General features: G+C 46.8%; 2 protein-coding genes across 2 annotated transcripts in view; one reads left to right on the top strand and one right to left on the bottom strand.

Moving 5' to 3' along the window:
• Positions 1-481: 481 nt before the first annotated feature.
• Positions 482-3,465, top strand: LOC144153151 (uncharacterized). Its single transcript, XM_077684802.1, has 5 exons — positions 482-1,082; positions 1,195-1,419; positions 1,803-2,204; positions 2,907-2,914; positions 3,067-3,465. The coding sequence occupies exons 1-5, from the start codon at positions 1,016-1,018 to the stop codon at positions 3,460-3,462; spliced, it is 1,098 nt and encodes a 365-aa protein (XP_077540928.1). The 5' UTR covers positions 482-1,015; the 3' UTR covers positions 3,463-3,465.
• Positions 3,466-3,524: 59 nt separating this feature from the next.
• The window catches only part of Lerp (lysosomal enzyme receptor protein), a 73,468-nt gene continuing 65,566 nt past the window's right edge, over positions 3,525-11,426 (bottom strand). Inside the window, exons 35-42 of the mRNA XM_077682684.1 lie at positions 11,167-11,374; positions 10,203-10,286; positions 7,890-8,071; positions 7,406-7,512; positions 7,137-7,222; positions 6,882-7,022; positions 6,054-6,123; positions 3,525-4,766 (exon numbers count right to left, since the gene is read on the bottom strand). Of these exons, the coding sequence (XP_077538810.1) occupies positions 4,659-4,766; positions 6,054-6,123; positions 6,882-7,022; positions 7,137-7,222; positions 7,406-7,512; positions 7,890-8,071; positions 10,203-10,286; positions 11,167-11,374 (986 nt within the window). The 3' untranslated portion in view covers positions 3,525-4,658. The remainder of the gene's footprint in view (positions 4,767-6,053; positions 6,124-6,881; positions 7,023-7,136; positions 7,223-7,405; positions 7,513-7,889; positions 8,072-10,202; positions 10,287-11,166; positions 11,375-11,426) is intronic.

The raw sequence follows: 11,426 nt of genomic DNA, 5'->3' as shown, positions 1-11,426 counted from the left end.
GTTACAAAAGCCGGCGAAATTAAACGTGCAACACAATCCTCCGAATCCTCCACTCGGAGTGGTTTTGCCTTGCCCGCAGGTGCGCCGTAGATACTACAACACGTACCGAACGACAGCCGATGTACCAAGGAGGACAGTTATCAGCCTGCGCTTACGGCGCGTACAAAAAGCGCGTGCTTTTCATCGTAAACAATGAAAAGCACAGCCGACCTAAACATGAGTGCCGGCACGGCCGCTTTGCACGGCCGGCATGGTACCACAGAACAGGGATGGTACTTCTTACTAGTTTCAGCGATCAACAACGACGACCAAATCCAAGAAATAATAACAAAAAACAGGTGACGTCACTTCCGTGGGGCGCTCCAGCCAGCCCCGATCGGGCGAGGCTGGAGCGCCCCGGGGGAAAGGATCCCCGGGGTGCAGCAGCCTTTGCCAACTTTCATTCACTCATTCGGGCTGGCCTCGGCTGCTCGCACGCAGCTGCTCGCTGTGTTCACCCCAGCGAGCATACGATCAGGGGTGTTCGATGCTTGCGCATTTAAAACGCCTAGGAAAACTTATTCAGTCAATAAAAGGTAACAAAATGAATGAATAAATTACAAACTATCGAAACAACAATGCAACGTGGTCAGAAATGTTTGAGGACGCTGTAGTCGATCGATGCGTTTTTCTTCCACAGCTTTTCAACAATTGTAATATTGAGAGTATCTATTGATGGTCGGAAGGCTTCTTTTCCAAAAAAAGCATAATTGTGGGTTCCAAACAGCAGACCAGCATAACTTTTAAGAAACACACTGCCACCACCCGTCGGGTGGTGAGTCAGACAGCCATCGCTAGCGACTACCGCGACAACATCTGACAGCGGTTAAAGCAATCATTCTTCGTTCTGCTGATTGCCGCACAGGAGTGAGAGGACTTGTTAAAGTTAACCGCGGCAAGTACAAATTTTGTTGGCCAATAGTTCTTTTCCCATTGAAACTCGGGCGTGAGCCCGATCGCCGATTAACGAACCAAAATGGATTCAGGTTCGCGAGAATCGGGGGATACACCTCTGAAGGAAATGCCTGTTCTACTGCCGCACAGTACGTTTCTGTGATGGGTTTGACAAGGCTGTACTTCCTGTTCGCTTTGCCGGAATTTCCGCGCCAGAAAAACAAAAGAAAACTACCATTTGCTTTCTTTTTTTCTTTTCAGGTGATCGCTATCGTAAACTCAAGCTTGCTGTTGCCATGGCAATTATTCGATCGAAACCAGGCTCTGTACACATCTGCGATTACGTCAGGAGACTAGCAGACGACATACGAAATGGAGACACCAACCTTCTGGAAAGATGTAAAAGCCTTGAAGAAGAGGTTATCCAGTTCCAGCAGAAGGTCGCCGTCGTGAATATTAGGAGCGCCATTCGCCCTGAAGCACTACGTATGAATCTTTTTTTCCCGTGCCGCATCGGCGCCGTAAGCCGTAATTTCTTTTTGTGTGTGTGTGTGTGTGTGTGTGGGAAGGGGGGGGGGGGAGGGAGGGAGTTAATATTCTTGAAGCTTTTTTGCATGTTTTCATTTACGAGTTTTATTGTTTTTTACAACGATGTGCGCTCATCTCGCTCAAATTTTGTGAGTGCATTTGAAGTGGCGTGCAAGCAATATCAGTTGGACAGAAGTTACACGCGAATTATGTTAGTTTATACAACCACGTCTGTGTGTGTGTTGCGGGGGGGGGGGGGGGGTTGTAAAATACTGCACTCGTGTCCCTTATAAATGCATCTCTTATATGCTTCACCCTAATATCATGTTGTTCGTTTACAGCCTTTCGTCGAGAATCATCAAACAATCTCCTTGCGGACGTACAAGGCAACATCACTGAACGCATTAGCCAACACTCGGTGTTTTTGGAAAATTATCTTGCGCTCGTGTCCAACACTGCAACCGACAACCTCTCCGAAAGCGACGACATCCACAAATTGATGCTCCGTTCCACCAGAAGCCTGCTCCATGCAATACGCGAAAGTGCACCAATAAGGGGCGTGGAAGCAGACCTCTGCCGGAAAGCCTTGACCATTCTAGCACAAGCATGCAGTAAGCAATGTGCTGGCACGCCGTCACTCCTTCACTCAACACTGACAACCTTCATCGCTGAAAGTATTGCTGAAATGGTGTGTTGGCAGGAGCCATTCGAGGCAAGTACTTTTCTTCTTTTTTTTTTTTGCTGTTAAAGGAGCTCAGCACGCCACTATAAACAAGTTAAGAGATGCAATTATACCACAAAGCAGTTGAAGAAGATTAAGATTACCAACAGCTCTGAACGCTTTACAATATATGCGCATGGGTAGTTGAAGTCGTTACCCAAGGCAAATGCCTTTGCTGCATTTAAACGAAGCCCGAACATTCAGATGTGGCAAACACTCAGCAGGCGCAACAGTTACAAACTTGTTGAATGGCAATACATGGCAATGGCAATATGGCAAAGGTTCTGTCGCGATCAAGTGTTCCACAGTATAAAAAAGGACCACTTGAGGTTGGTCTCTATGGTCTGCATTCCGTTAACATGATGGCAGCATAATTTTGGGATTCCAAAGCTCTTATCAGCATACAACTGGTCACATTTTCTCCACTCAAAGTCGTGCAACTTCCTATGTATTTCTACGGCACTTCCGGTCGAAAAGCTCCGGTCCTGTTGTCCATGGACTGACCAAGATTGGTAAATCAAGAAAGCCCACAATTGAGCTAACACATTCGGAAAGAGCAGCATTTCAAAGGTTAAAAACAAGAAATACGTCAGAAAACTACGAAAAAATATTGTTAGCATTTTGAGAGCTGAAAACTCTGGCAACTTTCTTCCTTCTCTCTGTATGACGATTTACAATTTTATGTTTTTAAGCACACAACTGTGAAAAATGGCAGTCTGAACAGCCCGGGGAGTGAGATACACCGTTTAAAAAATACCTCAATTAAGTAGACGAGGAACGCAATCTTTTTGTCTTGGCATCCCCATTCTCTTGTGAAGCCAGCGTTTTAGGAACATTATAAACGTGCCTGCAATGTAGACCCAAACTTTCTCTTCCAAATTTAGTACAGTCGGCTGGAAAGCCTTGCAAGCTGCATGGAAAGCCTGGCCGGCGAGTACGCCTTCGGACTCCACATCACGACGCAACTTTTAGACAAGCTTCTACAGTTTGCCACCTTCATCAAAGCCTTGAAAGCCAGCCAGCAGGGCCTCGAAGCAGAGTACTTTGACCGCACGTTCTTCTTGCTCCGATGCACAGAAAAGGTGCTTCCCTCGCTGAAACATCTTTCACACATCGACTGTTGCGAGCTGTCCGAAACCGCACAGACATTGCTGAAATTCTCCGTCGACTGCCAAGAAGCTCAGCCGCTTTTTGCATGCTACCTCAGTGATATCATGCTGAGGCTAGACAGCTTAACTACATGGAAAGGCAGTGCAAACCATACCAGAAGACATTGTTAGCATCATACTCTTGTGGGGGGGAGAGGGGATGTTTGTGTTGAAACAAATGCAAAAACTCAGAATTGTATAATAAATTAGATTTATTCCAACATATGTCTTTCTCCCTCGTGAAAAATGTATATGTACACGTAACAACTCAATTGATCTCTGCACACATTGTGCAAGAAAGAAAGAAAGGAAAAATAACAACTATTTTACTTTTTGGTTTTCTAGTGCGCAACGCCGACCTTGACAAAGCCAAGCACTCCGAAATTTGGGCCTGGAATGCAAACGAGTCAGGTGCATAAAAACCACAACGCGCATCTATTATACATTTAAACTCTGTGGCTCAAGAAGTAAAACAAAAGCGAAAAAGGGGAAGCCACTGAACCTTGGTTACAAGCCAGCAACGCGACTCTTGTCCTATGCATCATTACACACCGCAAAACGTACAAAGTAATATTCGTGAGTCAGCATGGACTAGAATAAGGCACACTGCCCCACTACTGAGGGAAAGTCCATCAATCAACAATCAAAACGCAGCTGAGATACAACAAGTGTGAAAATGCATCCACACAAGCCCCTCAGACCAAGGGCGTAGTAACTTTGAGACTAGCTCGAGAACGAGCAAAAAGCACTAGAATAGCTTGAGCATGAGAACAACACAAAATAAAAGAGAGAGAGAGAAAAAAAAACATTTGTTGAATCTCACAATCACCATCTACCTGACAGTGGTGCGAGAACACGGTACAGTTGCCGAACTGCAGAAAGGGAAATGTGCTGGCGCAAAGCCGTGGTCGGTCAGAAATCTCACAGCATGCAAGACAACAATGGTAGGTCACAGCTTGCTTCAGTCCGAGGTCAGTTATCACAGTCGGGTTCAACCAGACCAATGCTAGCTGTGGTGCATCACAACGCCAACAGAACAACCCTGGCTCCACTATCGTGCACCCTGCTGCAGTCGCCAATTACTGTTTCCTGCTCACATCCGTTGGTTAACAACGCCCAGAGAACTCGAGAAAATGCCTCAGGTGAGGGACTTCAAGAAGCCAGAGAGCATGGCTTGAAGATGGTCAATTTACATTGCGGGTTAAGTGGGTAAAAAGAAATCGGACGCCAATCCTAGTGGCGATGTCACGCTGGCTTCTTTGATCCCTAAGCGAGTCTCTGGAAAAAAAAGTGGAATATGCTCATGAGGGGTAGGGGAGGGGGGTAAACTAAGTTAGGACGTGAGGATCGCTGGGGTCATCGTTGAAGCTCAATGACCCTGAGGTCAGCAGCTCCGTGTCCCCGTTTTCGTCCGTGCTGTGTAGCTGCGACGTGGTCTGAAAGGCGAAACAAAAAGCACCAGTTTTATACGCGAAAGAGCACACGAACTTACTAACAGCACGATTCAGCAATGGTGCGCCTCTATAGCTCTATAGCTTATCAACAGTTGACAATGACTGCTTGCCGTTTCAGCACCTGAGCGGTCAGTTTTAAAATGATATTTTCATATTGGCAAGTTTTTAAACACTATGCACAGTTGTCTCCCAGTCAAAAATAAGAAGCATGCGCTGTTCCCTGAAGTTTTGAGACAAAAGTAAGTAAGTAAAAGTAAGTACCGTATAAACCGGAATATAGGTCGAGTTTTTTTCCAAAAAAATCCGCACAAAAGTCACCCCTCGTCTTATATAGCGGTCATTGGCAGAATGTAAATCGTTGTCTGGCAACAATGTGCAAGCGTAGTTTGTCGCCAATCGCCATTCGTGTCAGACTGCTCTCTCGCTCTATCAGGCCTTTATTTGATTTCGCTTTTCTCTAGTTTTTCGTCTTTTACTCGTCTATTACGCGTGCGTGCGTACATTTCTGTACGTCTCTGTTCCGAGATGAGTGGCTGCAGTCGACGACAGTTCACCGCGGCGTTTAAGCTGACGGTGATTGCGTCACCGAGCAGAATGGGAATATGGCGGCGTAACGCCAGTTAGGCGTTTCAGAGAAAAAAGTGTGCGGTACTGGCGGAGCCAGAAAGCTAAGCTGTGCGCGTGCAACTCCCGAAACCGATCGTTCTGTGGACGTCAAGCGGTGCACCCCGAGTTGGAGAACAAAGTGGCGGACTTCGTCCGGGAACTTCGCTCACGATCGCTCCGGAGGCCATGCGCGGACCGGCTCCGCGAACTGTACAATGAGTGGATAGCCGGCGACAACAAAAAGATCTATACGGGCCGGTTGCGACCGTGTCAAGCTGGGTGTCCTTCTCTGGGCAGTCGCTGCCCGACGACATGGGTACACGAGCGTTCAGGAAGTGCTCCATCAGCAACGCGCCTGATGGCATGGAAGATGACAGTGCGAAGCAGTCATTCTCGGACGACTGTGAGAGCTCGGACGAGTGACTTTGGCAGGCATAGTGAGTGGCAGTGACAGACGGGCGTCGAAAATAAATATAGACATTGTGAGTGCGCTTCTGTGCCAAATTATTTTTTTGTCAACTTTTCCCACCTCAAGGTAGGGGGTCGACCTATATACCGGGTCGACCTATAATCCGGTTTATACGGTAAGCTTGAAACCACTGCGTCACTTAAAACCACACTCCAAATGTTGGCGAAAGTACGAGGAAAATATGTCCAGCTAACCTTTGAGTAGTGATACTGCGGGACCCTTATTGCTCCGAGAGACTTGTAGCAGGTCAGGTCAAGTAAGGTCCTAATAGGAAACAAAAAACACAATTAACAAGGAAAAACTAAGATGAAAAAGCATCTACACATAACTGAGGTACCATCTTGACATGGACAGGTGCAGTGAACAAACCAATTGCCTCCGAAGGTAACAAATTATTATTAGAACTAATAATTTTGCTCAGCCAAATTTCAGGCATCTTACATTGATTGTTAAATAAGAAGACTCAGTGAATGGTGAACAAAGTGGACTGGGGGAAAGTTGAACATTGAACATCCCAATGGCATCTGCACACTCAGCTCATTTTGTTAGCAAAAGTCGATACAAACAAGATCCTGTCCACCTCATCAGTCCTAAATGTGGTGCTGCCAACAATTTCGTGGGGTGCAATGATGCCATCCCAAGTTTGTATTATTGTTTATCATTTCTAAAGCACACACAGGGCTATGCTATGCAATGGCATTATTAACAATGCTTTCCACTGATTTCGCAAGACACTGGCCTTGTACCAAAGGCAACGCATTTCAAAATCTCATTGTCTCACACCGCATTGTGTGCTCTACCATATCTTTGAAGCTGCCAACGTGGCAACTTGAGACTTGCTGAGTACACAGCTGCGCGATGTCTCGCAGAGGAAATGTGTCATCACGAGCGTTTAGCTCCTTCACATGTAGAGAAAGAAACTTAACTTCTTCCAAACTCTGACACCTAGAAGCCTGACCTAGCGATAGCTAGTCTGGGCTCACTTTTGTAGAGCTCACACGTAACGTCAAGAACTGACTTACCTGAGCTTGCCTCTCATCAGGTACAGGCCGGCCGACGCAATCACAAAGAAGATCACAGATGCAGTAACGATTCCCACAACTGCACTGGACGACATTGACGATGTGCTGACAAGGCTTTCAGAGTCTGGTCCCACGATTCTGCTAAAGATACGAAAAGAGAATCCCCGTCAGTGGAAGCTCCAAACAAAGTTGCATCTGCACAGGTGCCATCACTAGCAATGCGCACCAGGTCATATCTCGGAGGAGGAAACTTACACAAGAGCATCGTGGCAGACGTGAGCTGTGGCCCACCGGAACAGGTAGTGGCACTTGCCCGATTCGTAGAGAAATTCCGGCTTGCCCTGCAGCGGGGGGGGGGGGGGGGAAGGTGGAGGGGGGGTACACAGAATGAGGAAGAAAGACCGTTCTCCCAAACTGGCCGCATCTGTTTTCCCAAGTACCATCGAGCATAACAGGTGAACAGCCCCTCTGCATGCTAGAGCCAAACATGGCAAACAAGCACCACCGAAGGGGTACATCCTTACCAGCCCAGCAGACTTGGAACACTCAAAGCTGATGATGGACTTCACGCTCTTCGATGTTCGGCCGCACTTCCTGCCCAGGGACTCCATCTCAAGCAACAGCTCGGACCCTGAAGAACGGCAACATTTACATTTATTTACTACAGGGTGATGCAATCATGAAGTACAGGTGGCGCTGAGTTCACATTGATTACTCCTTTACCGGAAAAGCAACCAAACACAAAAAAAAATGCCACAGCCTTCAACATACACGCAACGAAATTCTCACTCGAGGCTGCTGCAGCCACCAATACTCTCAGTTCACAAGATTAGTGTTCAAATGGCACAAGCCTGCATTCAGATGAGTACAACACAAGATTCCATTCACATAATGTACAGCATACAAGCCGTACTTACATCACAACACAACGGTAATCATTATCATTGAAATTTTTTTCGCAAATGCTGCCACAGATTATAATGACGCCCCCAATGAGCAGCCCCTTACCTCGGACGACAAACTTTCTGGTACTGAAGCTGCCGACATCCCTGAAGAAGCCTTCCCCACTCTTGGTCTGGCACACACTGGCCTGACTGCAGGCTCCGGGGATGCCCAGAGAGACCGGGCCAGCCAGCCTCAACATGTAGACGTACGTGTCCTTGCCCCTGTGCTCAGTCACGTTGAAGGCACTGCATTGCAAGGCATCATGGGAAATAACTCAGGATTGTGCACAGACAGCCTGCAAGGCATACACCATTCCACACCTCCACTCCACTGCTGCTCCAACATACAAGCACAGGTCTTCCCATCACTGGAATTAAGCGATAACGATGTACCGATTGCTTAAGTACGAACAGCCAGGGAAAGTTAATAAAAAGTGAACATGAAAATAGGGACCATACGTGGTGCAAAATCGAAGAATGTGGCCCGTGGAGATCTCGTAATGATGTTGTGGTATACAGTCAACTCCCATTAAGACGAACTCAAAGGGACAATGATAATTTGTACGTCTTATCAGAACCCCCCCCCCCCCCCCCCCCCAAAAAAAAGAATCGGCAACACAGCACGCAAATATCTTGCTTCAAGACGGTGAGTAAAGTACAGTCGAGGAAAAAGACGAAAAAATGATTTATTTGAATGTGCGATGATAGAAGACAGTCTTCAAGTGCTCCTGCCTGGTCTTATCTAGTTCAAGTGGCGATGGAGAGTGTACACCTGCTACCTCAAGCGACAACGAAGCAGAGACACAGAGGGAACTCCTTGCTTTCTCGGCAGTGATGCGGTGGGACTCGCGATGCGAACCGACGTGGACTACCATGCTCCCGCTAAGAAATGGCATTGGTCGCGTGTCCTTTTCTCACTCCCTCACTTCCTCCTAGGTGTGAATTCACTTTGTGCTGTGGTTTTCTGTGGTTTTGTGTGCTGTGCTGTGGTTTTGTGCTGTGGTTCTTTCCCTCTGCTCGTGTGAATGCCCCGCCGCACCCTGCCAAGACTGAAATGTTCACTACCCATAATCGCCAGCAGTGGTGGTGGTCACCCCAGAAAATGTTCATCTCAACCTAAGAGTACATGCAAGGCTGTTCGTCCTAATCAAGCGGATTTTTTTTTTGCATTGGGTCTATGGAAAACCAACCAGACGTTCTCTGTGGTTTTGTGTGCTGTGCTGTGGTTTTGTGCTGGGGTTCTTTCCCTCTGCTCGTGTGAATGCCCCGCCGCACCCTGCCAAGACTGAAATGTTCACTACCCATAATCGCCAGCAGTGGTGGTGGTCACCCCAGAAAATGTTCATCTCAACCTAAGAGTACATGCAAGGCTGTTCGTCCTAATCAAGCGGATTTTTTTTTTGCATTGGGTCTATGGAAAACCAACCAGACGTTCTCTGTGGTTTTGTGTGCTGTGCTGTGGTTTTGTGCTGTGGTTCTTTCCCTCTGCTCGTGTGAATGCCCCGCCGCACCCTGCCAAGACTGAAATGTTCACTACCCATAATCGCCAGCAGTGGTGGTGGTCACCCCAGAAAATGTTCATCTCAACCTAAGAGTACATGCAAGGCTGTTCGTCCTAATCAAGCGGATTTTTTTTTTGCATTGGGTCTATGGAAAACCAACCAGACGTTCTTACACTGTTCGGCATAAGCGAGAATTTGTCTTAAAAGAGTTCGTTTTAACGGGAGTTCACTGTATTTGGAAAGTCACATTTAAATGAAACGTGAACACGAAGATAATGACCGGAACACGCAAAGAGTGCAATTTTTTACCATGCAAGCCAAATTGCTGCATGGTTCGATTACAGTGACAAATACTGTTACCAAGCCATGCAACAATCTGACTTGCATGGTAAAAAATTGCACTCATTGCGTGTTCCGGTTAATATTTTCACATTCACTATTCATTTGTCCATGAGTGTACATACATCTTCAACTGTGGTCGCCATCATTTTTTATTTTTTCATAAATACTGTTACAGATGATAACAACAGGTTGTCGCGTGCGTACATACACAAGATTTTCATTCTGGCATACATCATCATATTCTGCGATTTAAAAAAAGGCTATCTGCCTGGTGCTTGCAAGCCAAAAATGTGACACAACCGAAGAAAACAAATGCTTTGCACTGATTAGCTACTTGTGGCATTCAAAAGTACTGCAGAAGTACAGAAAAAACAATCCACACTATAAGAAAACCCAACACTTACAGTAACACTTCACTTACAAACACTTACAGTAAACCCAAGCAAAGAAAAAGAAAAAAAATGTCAACCAGTGTGGGCATTCTATTGTACGTCGCCACAAGGTCTGAAGCTTGCATTCACAAATGCCCTTACCTGTTCAGTATCGCGGACAAGTTCATGGCAAGCTGAAGCCTCTTTTCCACAATGATGCCGTCCTTCTCTGGTATAATCACATCCCTGAAATGAGAAACAAAAAGGAACTCAGTTCCCTGCCCGCGCACAGTTGTTCAGGAGGCATTTTCCCATGAAGTACCACTCCAGAGGTTCGACAAACATACCCAGCACGTAACTCGGTTATCACTACAAGCTTGCAAATAAAGCAACAAAAATTACACCGTAGTGCAGCGAAGCTGACCATAATTGACGACTGTTTAATCGCAGGATCGCAATAATTCAGTTGGCTGACCACAGCGACGGTCATCCCCAACCACAGGAGGAGTGACAGATTGAAGAAATGTGTGCTTCAATTTTTGTTGTTATTCTTGACATCAATGAGCATGAATCGCGCAAAAAGCTACATTAATAACTTCACTGTAAGCAGATATGATCACACTATTATTTGTGCGCCCAGACCAAATTGTGCAGGAATTTGGAAGAAGGCCAACACAGTAATTGCCACTAGCCGCACACATCAGAAAAAGCAGCTGGCAGGCAGTTTTTAATTAATGACTGTCAAGGGCACTGCCCACAATAACACCCTGACAGAGTTCTTCAATACACTAGTTCCAAAACTCCCCATAAAGCCCACGAATAAAAGTAAAGTCCAATGATTTGCCTGCTGCCATCTGTCGGCAGAGATTCGAACTAGTGCATGTCTATGCATGCGACATCAGATGGAGAAAAAATAAATATGCAGCAGCTCAATGAAATTATCAGAACTTTTAAACGCCACTAACATCCACTTAGTAAAGAGCCTACATTTTAGTGTGGGAAGACATTGCAATGTATTATACAACAGTTTAAATTCCTGCCAATGTACTATATACTGTACTGTGGCCTGGTACAGACACGCACAAAAGTGGCCGGAGCAAGAGATCCCCGAGGAAAGCGCACTCACTCAGCTATGGGGCACGCCGTCCTGGACTTCCAGCTGAACACGAACAGGCACTCGTCGGGGGTGGGGCCTTTGACGAACTCCAGCACTCCCGTGCTGCTGCCGCCAGGGACGCACTCCTGCTGGATCAGCGTTACTGGGTGCTGGGAGGAGCGGTTCCGGCAGGCAAAGGGGTCGCCCCCGCCGTAGGTCATGTCGATGCGGCCGGGGCCTGAAAAAAGGGACAGCCCGTTCGCGGCACTTGAAACAGAGTGCCCATTTCG

Source organism: Haemaphysalis longicornis, unplaced genomic scaffold (assembly GCF_048455015.1).
Source record: "Haemaphysalis longicornis isolate Haplotype H1 unplaced genomic scaffold, Haemaphysalis longicornis Haplotype H1 scaffold_9, whole genome shotgun sequence".
Lineage (NCBI taxonomy): Eukaryota > Metazoa > Arthropoda > Arachnida > Ixodida > Ixodidae > Haemaphysalis > Haemaphysalis longicornis.
This window is presented reverse-complemented; position numbering and strand designations above follow the sequence as displayed.

Coding starts and splice junctions, on each gene's coding strand:
- LOC144153151 (XM_077684802.1), top strand. CDS start 1,016: ATGGATTCAGGTTCGCGAGAATCGGGGGATACACCTCTGAAGGAAATG. Junction 1,083..1,194: donor GCCTGTTCTACTGCCGCACA/GTACGTTTCTGT, acceptor TTTTCTTTTCAG/GTGATCGCTATCGTAAACTC. Junction 1,420..1,802: donor CATTCGCCCTGAAGCACTAC/GTATGAATCTTT, acceptor GTTCGTTTACAG/CCTTTCGTCGAGAATCATCA.